At 46.8% G+C, this 25,287-nt stretch overlaps 2 protein-coding genes across 2 annotated transcripts in view; both read left to right on the top strand.

The window, feature by feature from the left end:
* The window catches only part of cfap53 (cilia and flagella associated protein 53), a 28,977-nt gene extending 27,721 nt beyond the window's left edge, over positions 1-1,256 (top strand). The window contains exon 8 of the mRNA XM_055660386.1: positions 780-1,256. Within this exon, the coding sequence (XP_055516361.1) occupies positions 780-1,014 (235 nt within the window). The 3' untranslated portion in view covers positions 1,015-1,256. The remainder of the gene's footprint in view (positions 1-779) is intronic.
* Positions 1,257-17,482: 16,226 nt separating this feature from the next.
* myo5b (myosin VB) overlaps positions 17,483-25,287 on the top strand; it is a 244,990-nt gene continuing 237,185 nt past the window's right edge. Inside the window, exon 1 of the mRNA XM_055660264.1 lies at positions 17,483-18,204. Within this exon, the coding sequence (XP_055516239.1) occupies positions 18,178-18,204 (27 nt within the window). The 5' untranslated portion in view covers positions 17,483-18,177. The remainder of the gene's footprint in view (positions 18,205-25,287) is intronic.

Here is a 25,287-nt window from a genome sequence, read left to right as displayed (position 1 = left end):
GCCAGAGCAGTAGATCTTATTGTGTGTGCTGTGGCTCCCCATTTGGAGTTGGTCAGCTTCCGGAGGATGTTATTTCGGGAGTTAACTTTCAGTTTGGTGTTTTCCAGACCATGTGATGACGTGTTCCTTATAGGAGAGAGTGCGATCCAGTGTTACATCGCGCTCGTAGTAGAGGTGTAGCTCATCTAGGGCTGAGGTGAGATTCGCTTCTACAGCTTCAAACGTACTCTCTTGGGATGTTACACAGAGGTCGTCGGCGTAGATGAACCGCTCAGTGTTCTGGTCCATTGGCTGGTCATTGGTGTAGATGTTATATAGTAGCGGAGCCAGCACAAAACCTTGAGGCAAGCCATTCCGTTGTCGTCGTCAGCGACTTTGCTTGTTGCTAAGGACAACATAGAAGCGCCTATCTTTCAGGAGGGCTCCGATGAGGTCCATAAGTGCCAGGTCTTTGGTATTCTCCAAGATCTTTTTTAGGAGGAGGCGGTGATTCACAGTGTCATACGCGGCAGACAGATCAACAAAGACTGCTCCTGTCACCAGTCCTTTCTGGAACCCGACTTCAATGTGCTGTGTGAGATTCAGAAGTTGACTTGTTGTGGATTTGCCAGGTCGGTGAGATAACCAGTATATAACATTTCTATCCTTAGATTGCCAGACAACTGATATTACTAGCTATTACTAATGTCCATGGAGCAATGATGTCGCCATTTGAAAGCCTAACAAATAATTAAAGTCATACATGTACATCCTATGAGTATCATTGTTTTTGATCACAGAGAGAAGCAAATAAAGAAAGAGTTTCAGCAGGACCTCCTGGGTCAGATCAATTACCAAAAACAGCAACGTGAGAGAGAGAAAATGGAAAAACAGCGAGAAGATGAGGCAGGAATATTGCAAGAGGAAGCTTACCTGAAGAAACTTCAGGAAGCCCTTTCTAAACCTGAGGATGATGCTGAGAAAATCCATCCTTGGAGGAGGAAACATTGCCCCGTTCCCAAAGACGTGTGTTAGATTTATTACTGGAACATGATGGATGAATGCTACAGTTGTTTGATTTATCAGAATATTTGAGTGTTTTTTAATACTGAGTAGAGGATCTTAAAAGTTTTCATAATGTATGATGCAGCGAAGAATATGTTCGGTCTCTGTATACCTTTACGAATGTTGTAATTTTCGGTAATTAAAGTATTGATCCAGAAAATAGACATTCTTTTATTCATTTTGATTCATTTCACACTGCATGGATATTGGTCAAATTTACTAATATTTTCCATGCTATTATAAGACAAGGATGTGATTGCACCATCCTCTTCCATCCTCCATGGCTCACATAGCACCATTCTCATTTGATTAACCTGTTCAAATACACAAAGGAAAATCTCTTCCTTCCTGGCCTGCACAATCACCTCAAAGTGCAACAACATTCCTTTGCCTGTCCACCTGAGTTACTCCAGCTTTTTGTGTCCATCTTCGGTTTAAACCAGCATCTGCAGTTCCTTTCTACACGTTCCTTCCTTCGCTTTTTTCCCTTTCTTACTGGGTGCTGAATTTCACAACTTCCATCGTGTTTTTGACATCAGTTTTCATTTTGGGGATAGCTGATCTGATTAGAAACATAGAAACATAGAAATTAGGTGCAGGACTAGGCCATTCGGCCCTTCGAGACTGCACCGCCATTCAATATGATCATGGCTGATCATCCAACTCAGTATCCCGTACCTGCCTTCTCTCCATACCCCCTTATCCCCTTAGCCACAAGGGCCACATCTAACGCCCTCTTAAATATAGCCAATGAACTGGCCTCGACTACCCTCTGTGGCAGAGAGTTCCAGAGATTCACCTCTCTGTGTGAAAAAAGTTCTTCTCATCTCGGTTTTAAAATCTGATTTCCCCCTTATCCTTAAGCTGTGACCCCCTGTCCTGGACTTCCCCAACATCGGGAACAATCTTCCTGCATCTAGCCTGTCCAACCCCTTAAGAATTTTGTACGTTCCTATAAGATCCCCTCTCAATCCACTGCATCTCCCCCTTTCCCAATCGGCCCCACACATTTAGATAAGTCTGCTTTCCCCGTTTTTGCCACCAAAACGTGGATAACCTCACATTTATCCACATTATACTGCATCTGCCAAACATTTGCCCACTCACCCAGCCTATCCAAGTCACCTTGCAGTCTCCTAGCATCCTCCTCACAGCTAACACTGCCCCCCCAGCTTAGTGTGATCCGCAAACTTGGAGATATTGCCTTCAATTCCCTCATCCAGATCATTAATATATATTGTAAATAGCTGGGGTCCCAGCACTGAGCCTTGTGGTACCCCACTAGTCACTGCCTGCCATTGTGAAAAGGACCCGTTTACTCCTACTCTTTGCTTCCTGTTTACATCCTCGAAAAATTCTATAAGATTCGTCAGACATGATTTACCTTTCGTAAATCCATGCTGACTTTGTCCAATGATTTCACCACTTTCCAAATGTGCTGCTATCCCATCTTTAATAACTGACTAGCAGTTTCCCAAAAACCGATGTTAGACTAACTGGTCTGTAATTCCCCGTTTTCCATGAGGATCTCTGCCTCCCTTCTTAAAAAGTGGGGTTACGTTTGCTACCCGCCAATCCTCAGGAACTACTCCAGAATCTAAAGAGTTTTGAAAGATTATTACTAATGCATCCACTATTTCTGGAGCTACTTCCTTAAGTACTCTGGGATGCAGCCTATCTGGCCCTGGGGATTTATCGGCCTTTAATCCATTCAATTTACCCAACACCACTTCCGGCTAACCTGGATTTCACTCAATTCCTCCAACTCCTTTGACCCGCGGTCCCCTGCTATTTCCGGCAAATTATTTATGTCTTCCTTAGTGAAGACAGAACCAAAGTAGTTATTCAATTGGTCCGCCATATCCATTTCTGGCGGTTTCCTGAATAATAGCCTAACACAACGCGCTGGTCATAATAAAAGCACCTCCAGTCGATCTGACATCTGCAGATCTGCAAAAATATACAATTTTTCAGCCAACCCTGGATTTATTCCACAATTTCCATGAGGATATCTTGCCGGCAAGCCACCAGAAGTGGCAAAGTAGTGGCCATAATTTGCAAATGTAAATCTACTTTGACTTTCAATGGTACCATCAACACAAAATCCTTACCATCAAGAACTTGAGAAGAACTGCTGCAAAACCGAATGTTTGGTTTTTTTTTACTGTTTTTTTCTGCTACAGAAAACTGCTACAGAATGTAGTTGAGGCCAGTTCACTGGCTAGATTTAAGAGGGAGTTCGATGTGGCCCTTGTGGCTAAAGGGATCAGGGGGTATGGAGAAAAGGCAGGTACAGGATACCGAGTTGGATGATCAGCCATGATCATATTGAATGGCGGTGCAGGCTCGAAGGGCCGAATGGCCTACTCTTGCACCTATTTTCTATGTTCCTATGTAGAACTCTAATAATCTACCATTTGATTATTTGGAAATGTCAGTGTTCGTTATCTGCCTTGCAGGAGACCTGTTTCCTTGCTCCCAGAACTCACTGGGGCACTGTTTCCCAATTCAGAAACATGGAAACGTCAAAAAATAGGTGCAGGAGTAGGCTATTCGGGCCATCGAGCCAGCACCGCCTTTCAATGTGATCATGGCTGACAAAATCAGTACCCCGTTCCTACTTTCTCCCCATATCCCTAGACTCATTCCTACTATTATTAGTTTTGGATCATAAAAGTTAACAAACATCCATCACACTGGATTCCACGTTCCTCACTGTGATGGAAGGCAATAAACATCAATCTTCTTCCTCTCTGTTCGCCCGTGGTCGGGGCAGCCAAACCATCCGCAGTCGGAGCGATCCAAGCCCTCGCAGCCGACCATCGGAGACCCCGTTGGGGTGATCGAAACTCCCGCCTCGGAGTGGTTGAAACTCTCTCCATGGCATGAAACTCCCGAGTTGGCCTCTTCTTACCAGAGACTGCGGGCTTCACAATGTTCACAGGCCCCGTGGTTGGAGCTTCGAACCCCGACAAAGGGATTGCAAGCTCTGCGATGTTAAAGTCCCGCAGACACCCGCGGGCGGCTTAGAGTGCCCTTCAGTCTCCAGGAAAGGCCACCAACTCTACGATGTTAGGCCACATTGTGGACGGAGATACGATATGGAAAATATCGTTTGGGGGGGGGGTTATTGACAGACAAAAGGTTGGACAGAGATCAAAAAAAAGTGCACGACCTTTGATGGGCCGAATGGCCTAATTCTGCTCCTAGAACTTTTGAAGGTAAAAAGGATTGTAGAGCTGAGAATTGTGAAGCTAGAGAAAGGAATGTAGGAGTAGGGGAGGGGAGAAATAGGTGCGAGTCCAGCCGGGGCATAGGGGTCGTTTAACGAGATACATGCTGGATTCAAGGATTCAGATCAAGGAATGGAGAAAGAACATTTTGAAGAGCACAAATAACTTTATTAAAGGAAAATACAATGTAGAAAAAACCTATTAATAAAGTTAAAAAAAGGTCTGTGCCGTTTTGCACAGACCTCGCTCTCTCTCTCTCTCTCTCTCCCTGTGTGTGTGAGGGGGGGGTGTGGGGAAAGGGGGGTGTGGGGAAAGGGGGGTGTGGGGAAAGGGGAGGCCATAGCAGACGCAGAGCGTACAATGATCACACCCGTACCTTCAGCTTTCGGCATCACGCAGCAGATCCCGGTCCGACTCCGGCTTCACTCAGAGGCTTCCGATTCAACTCAGCAGCTTCCGACTGGACGTGCTGGTCTCCGCAGAAACAGCCCACGGGCTGCTCACTCCCCGCGGTCTGCGTATTCCTTGTGGCTGCTCACTCTGCGCGAGCTGCTTAATACACTCCTCCCCTTCAGCTTTTTATTCTCCTCGCCATGTTATTGACAGCGGGTTCTGGAAGGGGCGACTTTTACGATTTCTAAACCTTCGTAACTTTTGTATTATTTCACCGATCGGAACAAAACCTATTTGACTTGCAGCAGAGGAGAATGGCGAGTAAGGTGGCAAAACTCATAGCACTATGGGGGATCGTTTTTGTGCAAATTTAAATACAATGCAGACCGGTCAAGTGGTCAAGATGAGAGTTTTGGTATGGTATAGATGCCCTTGAACTAAATCATTGTATATTGTAAATAACTGCGGCCCCATAACCGAGCCTTGCAGTACCCCACTAGTCACTGCCTGCCATTCTGAAAGGGACCCTGCTCTTTGTTTCAATAGACAATAGGTGCAGGAGGAGGCCATTCGACCCTTCGAGCCAGCACCGCCATTCAATGTGATCATGGCTGATCATCCCCAATCAGTACCCCGTTCCTGCCTTCTCCCCATATCTCCTGACTCCGCTATTTTTAAGAGCCCCATCTAGCTCTCTCCTGAAAGCATCCAGAGAACCTGCCTCCACCGCCCTCTGAGGCAGAGAATTCCACAGACTCACCACTCTCTGTGAGGAAAAAGTGTTTCCTCGTCTCCGTTCTAAATGGCTTACTCCTTATTCTTAAACTGTGGCCCCTGGTTCTGGACTCCCCCAACATCGGGAACATGTTTCCTGCCTCTAGCATGTCCAAGCCCTTAACAATCATATATGTTTCAGTGAAATACCCTCTCATCCTTCTATACTCCAGCGTGCACAAGCGCAGCTGCTCCATTCTCTCAGCATATGACAGTCCCACCATCCCGGGAATTAACCTTGTAAATCTACGCTGCACTCCCTCAATAGCAAGAATGTCCTTCCTCAAATTAGTGGACCAAAATTGCACACAATACTACAGGTGTGGTCTCACTAGGGCTCTGTACAACTGCAGAAGGACCTCTATGCTCTTATATTCGATTCCTCTTGTTATAAAGGGCAACATGCCATTCGCTTTCTTCACTGCCTGCTGTACCTGCTTGCTTACTGTCTGCCAACCAATGTTCTACCCATGTGTGCACTCTACTCCCAATACCATGTGCCCTAATTTTGCCCACTAATCTCCTCTGTGGGACCTTATCAAATGCTTTCTGAAAGCCCAGGTACACTACTGGCTCTCCCTTACACCCACACCCCACCCCTCTCCCACACACGCCCCCTCCCCACACACACCCCCCCATCCTCACACCCCCTCCTCACCCCCCATCCTCACCCCCCCTCCCCAACACCCCCCTTCCACACACACCCCTTCCACACACACCCCTTCCACACACACCCCTACCACACACACCCACACACACCCCTCCCCAACACCCACCCCCACACCCACCTCCCCAACACCCCCCTCCCACACACAGCCCTTCCCCACACACCCCCTCCCCCACACCTCAGTACCACTTAGTCCAGTATTATCCTAAAATTCTCATCTTGTTTGGACGTCTTCCTGTCTGTCTGCGTGCATGCGAGCGATCTCAAGGAACTACGCCAAAACTGTACACAATACTGGGAGAATTTTTTTCAGAACCTCACTCAGCTTTTTCCTTCACGTTTCCTTCAGATTTGATGTTATATTTTACAAGTTGTTGATATTTAAAGATTTAAAAAAGCCAACTTTGAAAATAATAATTCCCTTTGAGAGGGAGACTCTTCTAGCAGCTTCCAGTGATGATGTCACAATGGCATCTCACAGTCATCCAATCACAATGGGATCTCATTTACACAAGCTGCCATGAAGATTCTGAAAACCGAAAACGACATCACAATGTGATCTCTGCTGCCAATACACAAGCTATGAGAGTGTTTTTACAATGTTGTAAGGAGAGGGACGGAGTGGGGGAGATTTAAAATTTTAAAGTGACATTTAAAAGTTGGATTTCTTCACGGGCAGTTAGGCAGTTATGATGTCAACCAGCTACATTGTCTTTATCCCAGAACACTGAGTCCTTCACAGCAAATGTCCTTTAGGGAAAGAATCTGCCAGCCTAACCCAGCACAGCAAAGCATAATAATTAGATTTGGATAACAAAAGATGGCCTTGTCCGTGGCAGTTACATCACATTAATTCTAAGTGCAATTGCATTTTTTAAAAAAAGTTTAAAATTACTTGGACAGTTGGGGGCTATGGGTGAGTGGTGGAATATTGCATTGGGGAATGGGAACGGATAAGTGATGTAATCTTACGTTGGGGAACAGGTTGCATTAGGGACCAGGCCTCCCGTGTGACAGGGACCCAACGGGCGAGTGTTGGAATCTTATGTTGGGGAATGGGTTGCATTGGGGGACCAGGCCTCCGGTGGGAGCCATGGATGAGTGGTGGATTATTGCGTTGGTGGAAATGTGTTGCGTTGGGGGAACGGATGAGTAGTGGATTATTGCGTAGGGGACGGGGCTCAACTTGGTCTAGTATATCTATCTATATAATATTAAAACTCTGTGGCTGCTGACTGGCTGTGTTTCTGCTTAACTTGTGGTTGCCAGCCTTTGATTCATTGCTACGCCAACACCAGACCCAGAAACGCCCAGATTTTTTCCATTTTGGTAGAGATTTCACTTTTCATTCCAAGTATCCACGCCTGATTAAATGTTGTCGTGTTTATGTACACATTTTTAATAAAATCCTTCTTCCCCCCCCCCCCCCCCCCCCCCACTCACTCATTTTTTGTCGCCTCCTGCTGGCGAGCGACCATAACGGCTGCTGGCACCCGCATCTCGCCTCAAAGACGCCATTTAAAAACAGCCGCATTGCTGAGTCCTGAACGGCTTGAGTTGGAGGACCACGTCTCTTTTAATTTGCGCAAAAACGGTACCGTTTATAGCTAGGATTTTTTGCCACCTTACTCACCGTTCTCCTCTGCTCCAAGCGCACCAAGTTTTGTTCCGATCGGTGGAAGATGACAAAAGTTATGAAGGTTTAAGGAATTATGAGATCAGCAGATTGGTCTTCTTGCCCATCAGTCACCATGAAGGTAACGCCCCTTCCAGCACCCCGCTGGAGTCGGGAGGTGCTGTGTGGAGTCGGGAAAGCTGCTCTGTGGATTCGGGAAAGCCACTGAGTGGAGTCGGGAGGTGCTGTGTGGAGTCGGGAGGTGCTGTGTGATGCCACGGTCGGTAGCCGCTGAGGAGTCCCACACACCAACACCCCCCTTACCCCCCCCCCCATTCCTCCCCCCCCCCCCCCCCCCCCCCCCCCCCCCCCCCCCATCAGTGTGGCGGTCAATGAGGGTGTAGTGGAACCTCCATCAGGGGGGGAGGGAGGGAAGAACAAAGGAGGAGCCAGCACGGGGTACTTTGTAACGTTGTCAGCGCCGTATATGTGGTGACTATTTGCATATCTTGGATATGCAAGCAAAGACTTTCATTGTGCATGGTCACATGTGACAATAAAATATTAAATTCTAACTATTGTCATCACACTTTTAAAAGGGTCCCAATTTCCAGACATTCCTTCGCCTGCAAACCACCTACTTCAATCAACTTTAGCAAGTTTGTGTCAAATACCATCAAAGATGGCCTTGCCCCATCAGAAATTTAACTTGTGGGCCCGGCCCGTCTTTATCTATAACTATTTTGAAGAACAGCAGTCACTGGTGCCAAGATGCTTGCCCACAGACATTCCAGTCACTTGCTCTTCCCAATTTCCTATGACCACATTAAGCTTTGCCCTCTTCCTTGTACGACCCTCTGCATATTACCTGAGGAAAGCGATACTGATTACCTAGTGGTATTACTTCTCCAAAAACTAATCTTCCCATTTGTATTAAAGTAGAAACGTCTCCTGTAATTTAGACTAATTGTATTACTTGTGTGCCCACCAGTGGGCAGTCTTGTCCACTGATTGTGTATGTGGACAGTAATAAATAAAAGTTCGTAGACAAAGCCCGTGCGCTTTACTGCTCGACATGACATGGGTCACAGCGGTGCCACATGTGAGTAACCCACTCACAACACAGTGGGGGATCCATTTAACTAAAGAAAGAGGACATTTCGGGTCCTAGAATAGAAAGCCACAGCTTGGGAGCAGATGTGGGAGATATGGAAGGCAGGGGATGGCCTCGTGGCCATGGTGAGAGTGGGTGCAGCCAACATACCCGTGGAAGTAGGTGGGAGTCATGGGAGTGAGTTTCAACATAAAAGAAAGAAGATTGAATTATCTAATTTCAGCTAATCCTCTCCTCTCTCCATTTTTTTATTTTTTTCTCCCCACCCTCTCCGATGGCCAACCCACCCTCCATCCAATACACACCCTATTTTGCTATCTTTCCACCACCTTTTTCCCACATCTAGTTCCCAATCCCCTTCCACATATCTGACAATCCTGCCTCTTTTAATTCCCCTTTTGACATCTCGAGTTGGGCCGAAGGACTTGTTTCCATGCTGTACGACTAAATATACTATGAAACCCTCTTTCACTGCTCTTCCTCTGTGATTCCTACTCCAGCATCTGCAGTCTCCTGTGCTTCACAGTTGTCAGACTGTCATGTACAGTTTCCAGTCAAAGCTTCCAGGCCCAACCGAGTGCGAGCCTCAATGATGAGGAGCTGCGGTCCTGATTGGACCACCGTCTACGACTAAGTGCGGGCTTGAACCTTCTGGAGCACCCGATTTCCAGCCATATTCTGACGCCGAAGCTTGTCCAGGCCAAAACCCTGACCTCCCAGAGAACCCAACCTGTATCCCACAGAGTGGATAAGGAGAGGATGTGTGTGGGGGAAGGGGGGGGGATGTGTGGGGAGGGGGAATATGTGTGGGGGGGGGGGGGGGGGGGTGTGGGGGGGGGGGGGGGTGGGGGTGGGGGGGGGGGGGGGTGTGGGGGGGGAGGGGGGGGGGGGGGGGGGGGGGGGGGGGGGGGGGGGGGGGGGGGGGGGGGGGGGGGGGGGGGTTGGGGGGTGGGGGGGGGATGGGAGGGGGGGGGGGGGGGGGGGGTGTGGGGGGGGGGGGGATGTGGGGGGTGGTGGGGGGACGAGGGGATGTGGGGGGGGGGGGGTGGGGGGGGGGGGGGATGTGGGGGGGGTCACGGGGAGAACGGGCAAACTCCACACAGCCAGCACCCGCAGCAGGGATGTGGCCTGGGACTCTCTGGGGAACCAGCAGCCCTACCAGCTGGCTTCCGGTTCAACTCAGCAGCTTCCGACTGGTCATGCTGGAGGAGGCCATTCGGCCCTTCAAGCCAACACCGCCATTCATTGTGATCATGGCTGATCGTCCCCAATTAATAACCCATGCCTGCCTTCTCCCCATATCCCTTGACTCCACTAGCCCCTAGAGCTAACTCTCTTAAATCCATCCAGTGATTTGGTCTCCACTGCCCTCTGTGGCAGGGAATTCCACTAATTCACAACTCTCTGTGTGAAAGAGTTTTTTCTCACCTCAGTCTTAAATGGCTTCCCCTTTATTCTAAGACTGTGGCCCCTGGTTCTGGACTAGCCCAACATTGGAAACATTTTTCCTGCATCTTGCTTGTCCAGTCCTTTTATAATTTTATATGTTTCTATAAGATCCCCCCTAATTATCCTTCTACACTCGAGTGAATACAAGCCTAGACTTTTTAATCTTTCCTCATATGACAGTCCCACCATCCCAGGGATCAATCTTGTGAACCTACGCTGCACTGCCTCAATCTCAAGGATGTCCTTCCTCAAATTAGGAGACCAAAACTGTACACAATACTCCATGTGTGTTCTTAGCAGAGCCCTATCCAACTGCAGAAGAACCTCTCTACTCCTATACTGAAATCCACTTGTTATGAAAGTGGCACAAAATCGTAGCGCAGTGGGGGATCATTTTTGCGCAAATTTAAAACATCGCAGACCAGAAGTGGTCAAGATAAGTTTTAGTAATAGTATAGATAGATAGATTTTTGATTAGTACAGGTGTCAGAGGTTATGGGGAGAAAGCAGGAGAATGGCATTAGGCGGGAAAGATAGGTCAGCCATGAATGAACGGCGGGGTAGACTTGATGGGTCGAATGTTTGTAAATGTACAAGCTGTTGAGAACAAAGTGGATGAACCTAAAGCCAGATTTACCAACCTTCGAGTGACCAAGGACGGCACGGTGGCGCAGCGGTAGAGTTGCTGCCTTATGGAGCTTGCAGCGCCGGAGACCACAGTTCGATCCCGACAGGTGCTGTCTGTCGGAGTTTTACGTTCTCCCCGTGACCGCATGGGTTTCTCCCAAATCTTCGGTTTCGTCCCACACTCCAAAGGCATGCAGGTATGTAGGTAAATTGGCTTGGTAAATGTAAAAATTGTCCTTGGTGTGTGTAGGATGGTGCTAATCTGGCGTGGCGCATACCTGATGGGCCGAAGGGCCTGTTTCCGCGCTGTATCTCTAAACTAAACAAAACTAGAGAACTGAGGGTAGACACAAAATGCTGGAATAACTCAGCAGGACAGGCAGCATCTCTGGAGAGAAGGACTGGATGACGTTTCGGGTCGAGACCCTTCTTCAGACTTCAGACAACTGATGGATTGCTGCGTGCTCTATTGTACAGAGATATGGCTCACCCCTGCCATTCAACCCGAGGGCTTCTCATTGCACCAGATGGACTATATTGTGGCCTCAGGCAAGGTTAACGGTGGAGGGGTCAGCTTTCTAACTAACTCCGCATAGTACATGGGCATGGCAGTCCTGGTGAGCTCTCCTGAACTGGAATATCTTACAGTGAAATGTCATTCATACTACCTGCCGCAAGAATTCAATTTGGCTGTCTTGACAGCAATCTACATCTCACCCCACTGATGTTAAACTTCCACTTGAGGAATCACACACCATCACCAATTGCCTTGAAACAAAGTACCCCTAGGCCTTGTTCATAACAGCATGTGATTTCAAATAGGCCAATCTCAAAAACCAGGGTCCGAATTACCATTAGCATATCCCCTGCCAAAGCAGAGGTCCAAATGTCCTTGACCCACTGCTACACAACCATCAACATTGCCTACTACTCCATTCCCAAACTGCACCTTGGTAAATTCAATGACCTTGCTTCTACTCCCTGCTTACAAGCAGACACTGAAGCAGGAAGATCCTGTACAGAAGTCATCCAGTCCTGCTCTGAGGAGACAAATGAGATTCTTCATCACTGCTTTGAATCAGTGGATTGGTCTATATTCAAGGAATATGTGGCTAACCTAGATGAATATGCTACTGTTATCCCAGACTTCATCAGCAAGTATGCTGGGGAATGTGTACCAAAGGAGACAATATGTGTGTTCCCCATCTGGATGAACAGTGAGATCCACTCCTAGGTGAAATCCACATCTGCAGCATTCAAGTTAAATTATTCCAACTGATACAAGGCATCTATAAAGCATTGTCTAGATTTTTTAATGTGTGGTTCACTTCCTGATCCGCTCAAGGTGTGTGCCATTAATAACGTTCAACTAAGAAACCTGATTGACAAATCACAGTCCACCTGGATGGGTGCAGCTGAAAACATGTTCAAAAAGCTTAACATAACTAAGGAAGCAGCACATCTTTTACACAGAATGCCAGCCAAAGATTCAATATCCAGCTGTGGTGCATTGTAGCAATATCCAGCTGTGGTGCATTGTAGCTGCAGTACGTAAAAACTAAATCATGCAGTGCAGCAATGCACAAACATTACTCCAACAAAATCTCTCTCTTCTGCATGTTCAGCCAGATTCTTTTATAAAAATGATAATTTCATCGGTGCTAATCCACCTGGAAATTTATTCAATGCATTGATCACTCTAGGTGTGAAAATGAACATTTTGATATTATTCAAAGTTGTTATTTGTTTTAATTTGCATCACTACCTTGCTGTAAACACTGGTATAACACACACCAACAACCACATACAAATACAACACAGGAGAGCCGAACCTGAAAATGAATAAAGCAAAATCTCTATATTAAGTAGGAATCCGCTACCAATGCAATTGTCTTTGTGTAAGAAAGAACTGCAGATGCTGGTTTAAACCGAAGATAGACACAGAAAGCTGGAGTAACTCAGCGGGACAGGCAGCATCTCTGGAGTGAAAGAAAGGGTGATGTTTTGGGTTGAGACCCTTCTTTATACTGGTTAGGGATAAGGGAGATGAGAGATATAGACAGTGATGTGGAGAGATAAAGAACAATGAATGAAAGATAAGCAAAAAAGTAACAATGATAAAGCAAACAGGTCATTGTTAGCTATTTGTAGGATGAAAATGAGAAGCTAGTGCAACTTGGGTGGGGGAGGGATAGAAGGAGAGGGAATGCTGGGGCTACCTGAAGTGAGAGAAATCAATATTCATACCACAATATAAGCTGCCCAAGCGAAATATGAGATGCTGTGACTCCAATTTGCGTTTAGCCTCACTCTGACAATGGAGGAGACCTAGGACAGAAAGGTCTGTGTAGGAATGTGAAGGAGAATTAAAGTGTCTGACAACCGGGAGATCAGGTAGTTTCATGCAGGCTGAGCAAAGGTGTTCCTCAAAACGATCGCCCAGTCTGCGTTTGGTCTCGCCGATGTATGAGTCCACATCATGAACAGTGGATACAGCAGATGAGTTTAGTCGAGATAGATGTGGGAGTCAGTGGGTTTGTAATAAACATCAGTCATTAGTCTATTTCCTGCAATGGAGACTGTGAGATCAAGGGGAGGGAGGTGTCGGAGATGATCCAAGTACATTTGAGTGCAGGATGATGGTCCCCGAGTTCTGCATGGGTGCAGGAGATAGCACCGATGCAGTCATCAATGAAACAGAGATAGAGTTCGGGGATAGGGCCAGTGTACGCCTGGAACAAGATTTGTTCAACGTACCCTACAAAGAGGCAGGTATAGCTGGGGTCCATGTGGGTGCCCATAGCTATGCCTTGGACTTGGAGGAAATGGGAGGAGTCAAAGGAGAAGTTGTTGAGGGTGAGGGCCATCTCTGCTAGGTGGCGTAGAGTGTTAGTAGAGGGACATTGAATGGTTCTGTGGTCGAAGGAGAAATGGAGGGCTTTAAGGCCTTCCTGGTGGGGAAAGGAGGTGTAGAGTGACTGAACGTCCATGGTAAAGATGAGGGAGTGGGGGCTCAGAAAGCGGGTCATTAAAGAGATGAAGGACATGCGAGGTATCTTGGACATTGGTCGGGAGAGATTGGACCAGGGGGGGGATGGGATGGAGTCGAGGTACGTGGAAATAATTTCCGTGAGACAGGAGCAGACAGAAACAATTGGTCTGCCAGGGCAGTTGTGTTTGTGGATTTCTGGGATTGGGTAAAACCGGGCTGTGCAGGGCAGGGCTGGGAAATGATAAGGTTGGAGGCTGTGGACGGGAGACGGCCAGAAGTGATAAAATCAGCAATGGTGTTTGAGATTAAGGCCTGGTGCTCGTCTGTGGGATCATGGTCCATGGATAAGTAGGAGGAGATGTCTGAGAGGTGTCGCCTGACCTCAGCCTGGTAGAGATCAGTGCGCCAGACTACCACGGCACCTCCCATGTGAGCGAGTTTGATTATAATGTCAGGGTTGCTGCAGAGTGAGCGGAGGGCTGTACGTTCGGGTTTGGGGGGAGGTTAGAGTAGGTAAAGAGGTAAAGGGAGTGGAAAAGTTGAGACGGGTGATGTCACGCCGGCAGTTAGAAATAAAGAGGTCTAGAGAGGGCAGAAGGCCATTCTGGGGAGTCTACAAGGAGGGGGACCGGCAGCAGGGTCATTACTGGGTGGTGAGGACTCCTTCCCATGGAAAAAGACACGGAGGCGAAAGTGACGGAAGAAGAGCTCTACGTCGTGGCGGATCTGGAACTCGTTGAGTTGGGGGCGGAAGAGAACGAAGGTGAGACCTCTGTTGGGGACAGACCGTTCCGTATTGGAAAAGGGGAGGTCAGGGGGGGGATGCTGAAGACATCCCCCCCTGTGGAGGTTGGGGTCAGAGGATGGCTGGGGAGTGGACAAAGACCGAGGCGAGATCTGGTGGGTGTTCAGAGAGGAGGGGGGCACGAGGACTATTGTTTGGGTGGGGTATGGTCGGGGTAACCTTGGTAAAAGAGGGGGAAGGGGGAGACCCATGACTACTGAGGTTCCCTATAGGGCGGGGGGGGGGGGAGGGGGAGAAGCAGTCGGACTCGGGCTCAGCAGAAGTGTTGCCCCTCCCTTACACATATACAACTGCAGGGAATCTCTTCTTCTCCTCCTCTCTTCTTCTCCTCTGGCACTTCTCTGTTACCAAATGAGAAGTTCTCTCCCACCCAACACATTCTGCTGGGAATGAGGAGGGGAAGTGGTAAGTGCTGACACCAAGAATGAAAAAAACAGGGTTTTGAGGTGAACGATCGAAAACCTATTGGACGGCTTTTAACATAGATCTTGCTATGTCTATGTTTAGATTTATTATTGTCATGTGTATCGAAGTACAGTGAAAAACTTTGTTTAGCATGTTCTCTAATCAAATCAGATAATACTATACATAAATACAATCAAGACAATATCAAGTATGAGCAAAGGAAAATAATTCCTGAGCGCAAGTGCCAGTGATGCTGCTGCAAGCAAGATTTTCAGAACTTGTGCCTCACTGTACTTGTGCATGTGAACATTGAACATGACTTGAAGCTCCCACGAGATTTTAGAAGTTTGCTGAATATCTTTGAAAGTAGAGGCACTAGCATGTCATCTTCATGATTACATCTGTGTGCTGAACCCAGGAAAGATGAGCCGAGAGCTGAACACCTAGAAATATTAAGCTGCGAACTCCCCCCACCGCTGACTGACCCAACAACTAAAACTAGTACATGGCCTCCCAGCTTCCCCTTTCTGAAGTCAGCGATTACATTTCCCTTGATTTTGTTGAAAATAGATTTTGTCTGTAAGGTCCTTTCATTAGCTTGGCAACATTCCTGATGATCCAACCTATTCATTGCAAACATTGGACTTTCTCTCTGTAGCATCTATGCTACAATGTTGAGAAACTATATTCTGCACTCTGGTTTTCTTCTCTTTGCTCAACCTGTTGGTTTTGTGTTTGCCTTGATTGCCGTTCTGTATATTATCTGATTTGATGGGATAGCACAGAAACAAAAAGTTTTTCACAGTAACTTAGAAACATAGAAAACATAGTAAAATAGGTGCAGGAGTAGGCCAATCGGCCCTTCGAGCCAGCACCACCATTCAATATGATCATGGCTGATCATCTAAAATCAGTACCCCGTTATTGCTTTTACCCCATATCCCTCGATTCCTTTAGCCCCAAGAGCTAAATCTAACTTTTTCTTGAAATATTGAAATAGGTATATATAACAATAATAAACCTAATCCTCAATTTAAATGATGAGTCAGAGGTTGTTGTTGCAGCTCCACTCAACCAGGTGTTCAGTCTTTCTTGTGATGCCGACGCGATCACCGCCGTGATTTGGCCAACAACGCAAGTGTCGTTGGTGGTTTTAGACATGGCATTGGAACTGTGCCTAATCAAGAGTGTTTTGTTGTCAGATGTATCAACAGTGGAACAAGGACATTTTTACTTGCAGCAGCACAACAGGCCTGTCATAACAGCCACATGGTCATGGGTGTAAAGTGTCAACACTGGACCTTGAGCTGCTGCTGATGGTACCAGACCTAGTCAATCAGTTGCCCTCACCCAAGCTCTGCCACTAGTCCCATATCACCTATCCTCATGTCTTACCTTCTCCCACCTTCCCCACTCTCAATCCAGTCAATTGGAAAACAAGCTTGGGTCAGGGCAATTTAGGCACAAGGTCAGGTACCAGGGGGGATTGAGGGGGGATCTTATAGAAACTTACAAAATTCTTTGTAGCGGTTGGACAGGCTAGATGCAGGAAGGTTGTTCCCGATGTTGGGGAAGTCCAGGACAAGGGGTCACAGCTTAACGATAGAGGGAAAATCCTTTAAGACCGAGATGAGGAAAACATTTTTCACACAGATAGTGGTGAATCTCTGGAACTCTCTGCCACAGAAGGTAGTTGAGGTCAGTTCATTGGCTATATTTAAGAGGGAGTTAGATGTGGCCCTTGTGGCTAAAGGGGTCAGGGGGTATGGAGAGAAGGCAGGTATGGGATACTGATTTGGATGATCAGCCGTGATCATATTGAATGGCGGTGCGGGCTCAAAGGGCCGAATGGCCTACTCCTGCACCTATTTTCTATGTGTCTATGTACCATCAGCAGCAGCTCAAGGTCAAGTGTTAACACATTACACAACTAATAAAAACTGAAAACATTGGAACTGGTCAACTGACCAGGCAGCACTGAGAGATAGAGAAATAGTTCATGTTTTGGGTCAATGCCCTTATATTGGACTGATTACGTTTTTGCAACATTTTGCTAACTTCAGATTTTGCCATCGTCAGCAATTTTTCTTTTGAGTGTTTCCTCTGCCAGACTGATTTCATCCACCCATATCCAATAGAGTAATGACACCAGAAATTATAAGAGAAATAGCTGGAAACATTCAGCAAGTCAGGCACCATCTAAGTGCCCTGTGCTCCTTTCTCCTTCCACAGAAGCCGTTCGACCTGCTGAGAGTTTAACATCTTATGTTTTTATTTCAGGTTTTCAGCATCTGCAGTTAAAAAAAAAATGCAGATGGAAGAAATACTTTTTTTTGTTCCTAAAATATCCAGTGAGTAATTAAGAGAGGAGGACGGGCGAGGAGCCCCGGCGTGGTACGTTGACAAATCTCAGTCAGCTCGACAGCTAGAGGGCGGGGTGAGCTGCCGGCACTTGGCGAAAAGTTCTGGTGCCGAGGAGAGGGAGGGAGGGAGAAAAGCCGAACAGGTGTCTGACACAGTGTCGGAGGACAGGGACCGTCCCCTGGCGACTTACCTCCAAACGCGGAAGTCACCAGTAGATGTCTCACGGCCGCAGATCAGTTCAGTTCCCGGTTCCTAATGGGAGAGGCTGGCTGGGTGACATCGGAACACCTTGGTGGCAGAAGAGCCTTTTATTTATTTTCTGTCAACGCCGCATGACGTGCCTTGACAGCAGCGTATTGTTTGAACATAACCTTGCGTCTTTCCCCTCCTTCCCCCCCCACTCCCTGGTTTGACAAAAGAGGGAAACCAGAACCGCCCCCCGTTCGAGCGGCTGAAACTGGGCGGGGAGCTCGACACCAACTTTGCACCTGAGTAAAGGTCGCTGGAATAAAGGGAGAATCGCGGTGAAAATGGCGACCAGGGAGCTCTGGCTTTCACAAGGTGGCGACTAAGGCGGCAGGTGGTGAACACACCGGCTTGTTTCTTTCTCCACTCGGCGGCGGCGGCGGAGGCGGAGGAGGAGGTGGTGCTGGTGGTGACGGCGGGTCGGGTCGGGCTGGCCGGAGTCGAGCGACATGTCGGTCTCGGAACTTTACACCAAGGTAAGGTTGTATCCATTTCCAGGTGTCTATCCGTCTCTAGGATACCGCCGGCTCCCCGTTCCAACCCGGGGGCTGCAGCCGCCACATGGAGCTCACATCAGCAGAACCGACCCGTCACTAAATCTCTCTCCCCCCCCACACCTGCCCAATCTGATTTTATTTAATTTTCTAACTTGTCGACTTCCTGCACGATGTTGTTTATTTTGGAAGTGCGTGTAAACATTTGGGCTTTGGAGTTGAGGCCAGAGTCGAGTTAATTTCAATTCTGGCAGCAGTTTTGTGTTTTATTTTAAACGATAAAGCTTCAGTACAATTTATGATGCGGAGTAGCTATTTAATGGTGCAGTATTTTGAATAGGGATTGTGCGTAGATTCCCCTGGCGTTCGCAAGCGTAGAAAAATCAGGAGAGGCGCTGGATACGTTGGTCTTAACATTATTAGAGCGTTAACGCTTGAATGGCAACTGATTTATTTTTCGTCGTCTTTGCCTTTTATCCTAGAAAGGCAAGGTATTACAAATGTATTGAATGTTTGTGAATTGCTGATGGTTCATTAAACGAAACTTTCATTTAGCGCAATGAAAAGTTGATCGTACCCTGCCACAGTAGAAATCTTCCCTACAGCTGATTGGGGAAAGTGTATTTAAAACATCGGGATCCTTTCGAAATACTTCCACGAGTCACCAATTGTACAATCTACCTTGCGTTATAATAGCAGACCCAGGTTTGCTTCTCGGATGTGGCAGTATAGCAGGCTCTGTGTGGAAGTATGTAACACAGAGCTATTATCACAAACACACGTTGTATTGCATCGCGAAACAAATCCAACAGAAAGGTTTCGGCCCGAAACGTTACCTATTTCCTTCGCTCCATTGATGCTGCTGCACCCGCTGAGTTTCTCCAGCATTTTTGTGTCCCTATCATGTTTGAACTTCAGATTAGAACCAGTCGCAAACGTAGGTTTCAATACTGAGCAAGTGATGCTCTTTCGGAGGGAACATTAAACTGTTCTCTCCGAAAGACTAAACGACCCCTTTACGTGCCTGCAAAATGAGTAAGGGGTTCTTCCCACATACGGATCAATATTTTCACTTCTACCAATATCACTTAATCATTTATATGATTGGTGGTCGAACCTTCAATATGCCAAAGGTTTTGGGGATGTTTTACAAGAATGATAGCAATGCATTAAGTGAGTACATGAAACTTTAGCTTTTCAGCCCACCTTGCGTTTCTGTTGTATTGGTTGTCTGGTTGTTTGTCATATAGCTCCCTTTGCAAACGTAAATAAGTGGTAAAGAAGATATGTGGGTATGTTTGGCTTCATTGGTCAAGGCAATAGACAATAGGTGCAGGAGTAGGCCATTCAGCCCTTCGAGCCAGCACCACCATTCAATGTGATCATGGCTGATCATCCCCAATCAGTACCCCGTTCCTGCCTTCTCCCCATATCCCCTGACTCCACTATTTTTAAGAGCCCTATCTAGCTCTCTCTTGAAAGCATCCAGGGAACCTGCCTCCACCGTCCTCTGAGGCAGAGAATTCCACAGACTCACCACTCTCAGGCATTAAGTATAAGAGTCAGGAAGGCATGATGCAGCCTTCTGTAAACCTGCATTTGGAGTATTGTGTACAGTTCTAGTCGCCCTATTAAAGGAAGGATGTGGAGGCTTGGGAAAGGGTTGAGAAGGGGTTTGCCAAAATGCTGCATAGATTAGAGAGTAGCTATAAGGAGAGGTTGGACAAAACTGGATTATTGTCTGGAGTGTAAGAGATTGGAGGAGACCTGATAGAAGAAATATATAAAATTATGAGCAGCATAGAAAAGGTGGATAGGCAACACCTTTTTCTCAGGGTAGAAATGTCAAATACTAATGCCAGTGGGAGAAAATGTAAAGGAAATGTGCAGGGCATGTTTTTTACAGATGGTAGTATGTGCCAAAACCTGCTGCTAGAGGTGTTGGTAGATACAGATACGATAGAGGAATTTAAGAGGCTTTAAGATTGGCACATGGATATATTGGGATGGAGGGACATGCACCATGTGTGCAGAGGAAGTTAGTTTACCTTGGCTTCATGTTCAGCACCAACTTTGTTGGCTGAATGGACTGATCCTGTGCTGTATGTACTGTTCTACGTTCTATGCTTGAAGCAGATACTTTTCAATTAGCTGTGGCAATTACTTATGTCACTTTTTAAAATAAATTCAAAAGTCTAAAACAGAACTATTGGCCAATTAGTGAAACACCTGTTGTTACAACTGGATCCTGTAATTAGGTTTTGTGAATAAACACCTGAACATTTTTCCTATGATCAGAGGTGGGGATTTTGACCATGCCTAATGAACCTGATTTGAATTTGTTTTGGGGCAGTGTTGAAATCATGCTCTGTGTTTGTAATTTATGTAAAAGACACAAAACCACATGAAAATAGGAGCATGAATCTCACAAATCTAATTTGAGTTTTTTGAGAATGTAACTAAGCAAAGTGTTGAAGGCGAGATGGCAGGCAAAGTTTATAAGGCTGCCACATGGTAGGATGGTTCAGAAGGTTAAGACACAAGGCATGTATGACATGTTGGCAAACTGGATCCAAAATTTGTTTGGTGTCCGAAGCAGAGGGGACAGGTGGATACAGGTAAGGGTGATTTGATTGGTAGATGGGTGGAGCAAGTGACAAAGAAGAAGAGTGTCAGATGCCAAGGAAAGAAGAGAAAAAGCAAAGATCTTATAAGATCATTGAGAAAAAGCACAGTTAAGTCGGAGGGAGGGATATGGGTTGTCAGGAACAGGAAGGAGCGGAAAGAGGAGGGTAATGTGGAAACAGGAGGAAGGAAATGGTGAGATGGGGTAGGTGGGGGGGGGGGGGGGGGGGGGGGGGGGGGGGGGGGGGGGGGGGGGGGGACAAAAAAGAGAGGGAGGTGAGGGGGTATTACTTAAATTGAGAATTTCAATGTTTAGGGTCCCAACCCAGAATGTCACCTATCCATGTTCTTCAATGATGCTGCCTAACCCATTGAGTTACCCCAGCCCTTTTTTTTTGTAAACCAGCATATACGGTTTCCTATGTCTTCAATGTTCATGCCAGTGGGTTGCTAGCTACCCAAGTGGAATATGAGGAACTGACCAGGTAGTTTGCATGTTGCCTTATTCTGGCATTGTAGGAGAGCAAAGACAAAGGTGGGTATAGAAATGGGAAGGGGAGTTACGATGGTTCGCAACCGGGAGCTCCAGCAGGCCGTGGTAGATAGAGCGCAAGTGTTTGGCAATATAATCACCAAGTCTATGTTCGGTTTTGCTGATGTAAAGCAGACAACATCAGGAGCACCAAATGCAATAGATGAGATTGGAGGAGGAGTGCATGGATGGAAATGAGAGAGGGACCCCAGTAGCTCTTCCATGTGAACCAGAGGTTCACTTACTCCTCTTCCAACCTTATCTACTGCATTTGCCACATTTATATGCAGCCTGGCAACGATAGACCAGTGAGTTGAACATTTGTGCTAGGCAACCTAATGGAGAATATTCTGAGGGGTAAGATATATATGCATTTAGATAGAGAGGGGCTGATTAGTTCAAGTTCAAGTTACATTTATTGTCACATGCACCAATTAGTGCAGTGAGATTTCAGTTACCATACAGCTATGCAAATAAAAAGAACACGATACACGATAGAGTTTAACATGAACATCCCCACAGCGGAATCAATGTTTCCCACTGTGAGGGAAGGCAATAAAGTTCAGTCATCTTCCTCATTGTTCACCCATGGTCGGGGCCTTTGAACCCTCCGCAGTCGCCGTTACGGACGGTCGGATGTACAGGCCCTCTCACCAGGATGATTGGAGCTCCGGCGTCGGAACGGAAGAACACACTCAGCGGCTTGGAGTTTCTGAATCGGCCGCTTATTACCGGAGACCGCAGCTTCCGAAGTCCACAGGCCGAGCTGGGCAGAGCTGCAACACTGGTGACCCCCGGCAAGGGGTCTCAGGCCTCCTTGATGTTAAAGTCGGCTCTGCCCGCGGCTAGAAGCTCCGCAAACCACAGTTCCATGGTGTTAAAGTCAGCAGGCCCAACACTCCGGAGCTCCAACACAGGCGAACCCTGCAAGGCATTACCCGCTCCGCGATGGTAATGCAGTGCTGCGCCGCCGCTAAAGCTCTGGCCGGTCTCCAGTAGGAAAGGCAACGCCAATCCAGTTGGTAGGCAGCAAGGGGAGGGGGGGGGGGGGGGGGGGGGGGGGGGGGGGGGGGGGCGAAGATGCGACTCGGAGAAAAGACGCATCTCTGTCCAGGTAAGTGACTGAGAAACGGTTTCCCCCTATTCCCCCCCCCCCACATAAAAAAGTCTAAGAAACCTTTAAAACATACTTTTAGACACACTAAAAATAACAATAAGGGTGGAAGGACGAACAGCTGCCACTACGATGGCGCAACCCAATTAGGGATAGTCAGCATGGGTTTATACTTGGGATATCATGATTCACACATCTGATTCAGCTTTTTGAAGATGGAACCAAAAAGGTTGATGAGGGCAGATCTATAGATGTTGTCAGTATACATTTCAGAAAGTCTTTTGATATGGTTTGGCATGGTTGGCTGCTCCAGAACGTTAGATAACATGCGATCCAGGAAGACTGGATTTAAAAAAAATGATTTCATGGAAAAAGCAGAGAGTGATGGTGGAAGATTGATTTTCGGACTGGAGGCCTGTGACTCGGTGCTGGACCCATTAGTATTTGTGGTTTACATTGACGATTTGGGTGAGAATGTACAAAACAGGATTGGTAAATTTGCAGATTACATAAAGTGGGTGGCAGCAAAAATGGCGATGTCAAATGGGCTAAGGAATGGTTAATGCCGTTTAATGCAAATAACAGCGAGAAGTTGTATTTTGGGAAGTTATACCAGCGCAGGAACTTCACAGTGAATGGCAGAGGTCTGGGGACTGTTGTAAAGCAGACAGATCTAGGAGTGCAGGTACATAGATCCTTGAAAGTGGCATCACAGGTAGATAGGGTGGTCAAGAAGGCTTTCTGCACGCTCGCCTTTATCAGTTAGGGTATTGAGTATAAAAGTTGGGATGTTATGTTACAGGTGTACAAGATGTTGTTGAGGCCACATTTAGAATATTGTGTTCAGTTTTTGGTCACCCTGCTGTTGGAAAGATGTTGTTAAGCTGGAAAGATTTATGAGGATGTGGCCAGGACATGAGGGCCTGAACTGTAGGGAGTGGAAGGGCAGGCCAGGATTTAATTCTTTGGAGCACAGGAGGATGAGGGGTGATCTTATAAAAGTGTATAAGATCATGAAGAGAATAGACAGAGTAGATGTATCCTGTACCCAGAATAGGGAAATTAACCAGAGGACATGGGTTTAAGGTGAGAGAGGAAAGATTTGATAAGAATCTGAGGGGCAACTTTTTTATGCAGCACTGGATATATGGAAGAGTGGCTGGAGGAGGTAGTTGAGGCACATACTGCAGCAACATTAAAAGACATTTGGACAGGTACAAATGTAGGAAAGCTTTGGAGGAATATGGGCCAAATCTGTGCAGGTGGGACTAGTTTGGAGCAGCTTGGTTGAAGCTGGATCGAAGGGCCCGTTTCCACGCTCTATGAATCTAAACAAGATTTTCTTTCATAATTGGTCGTGACTGAGCGACACGATTGAAAAAGAATCAGAATTTTTCTGTATCCTTGAAGCTATTCTAGTGTCCAGAAGTGGTGTCTGGCACTGTACCAAATACCGTGAAAGAAAGTGAACGTGACCAACATGTAGACAGGTAGAACTGATATAAAACCTGGATTAGGGACACAAAGCGCAACTCTCATCTGGCTATTTGTTTGGAACATCCATACATTTTTAATAGGGGGCATGTCAGTGACACAGCTACAAAATTAGCTGCTGTGTTTTAAATGCAGTTATCTTTCCCTCCTTAATAGAGGAGATTTTTCAAATGACACTTCGACTGGAAGAATTGTGGCTGGGAGTGAATCTGACTTTGAACTAAAGCAGAATGAATCACAAAGCCAGCATGAGTGTTGGAATTTTTTAATGAGAAATTTTGGAAAAAGGCTGAACCCATTGTGGAACTTCTACATTGAAAAAGTAAGGAAGGAAAACTAGACAAATTGGGGCAAGTTCAAGTTTGAATTTATTGTTACATGCACCAATTAAGGTATAGTGATATTTGAGTTGCCATACATAGAAATATAGAAACATACTAAGTGAAAAGCAACAATACACACAGTCACATAAAATAAAATTTAACATAAACATCCACCACAGTGGAATCCACATTCCTTACTGTGATGGAAGCTGTGATAAAGCTCAATCATCTTCCTCCTTTGTTCACCCGTGTTTGGGGCTGTTGAACCCTCCGCTGCCGACGGTCCGATGTCCGAAGCCCTCGTGACAGGATGATCGAAACTCCGGCGCCAGGACGGATTGGAACACTTGGAGCATGGAGCTCCCGAGTTGGCCTCTTCTTACCGGAGACCCCGGGTCTTCACGGTGTTAAAGTCCACAGGCCCCACGGTTGGTGCTCTTCTACAAGCGATCCTCGGCAAAGGATCGCAGGCTCCGTGATGTTAGAGTCCGCGCGCCCGTGGCTTGAAGCTCCGGGCCGGTCTTCAGGAAAGGCCACATCACTCTACAATGTTAGGCCGCAGAGGGGATGGAGATACGATACAGAGAAAAATCGCATCTCCGTCGAGGTAAGTGACTGAAAAACGTTTCCCCCAATTTCCCTGCCTCCCCCTCCCCCCCCACACATAAAACAGACAGAGAAAACATTAAAACATACTTTTAAAACATACTTATAAAATAATAAAAACGGAGAGGAGACAGACATACTGTTGGGGAGGCACAATTACAGTTCGGGTTTTAATAGCTATAGGAAGAATAGATTGAAAGGGTTCGAAGTTTTGAGGTCTGGAAAAGAATGGGACTGTTGACTTTTGTATGTGGGGCTGCACAGTAGTGCCTCATAGCACCAGAAACCTGGGTTCGATCCTGATCAGGATCCAGAAGCACCATAGATCGCCGGCCCGCGGCCAACTTCTACCGCGGACCCGGTGTGGACTT

Source organism: Leucoraja erinacea, chromosome 1 (genome assembly GCF_028641065.1).
Source record: "Leucoraja erinacea ecotype New England chromosome 1, Leri_hhj_1, whole genome shotgun sequence".
Lineage (NCBI taxonomy): Eukaryota > Metazoa > Chordata > Chondrichthyes > Rajiformes > Rajidae > Leucoraja > Leucoraja erinaceus.
Note: the sequence above shows the minus strand (reverse complement) of the source record. Positions and strands in the feature narration are given on the sequence as shown.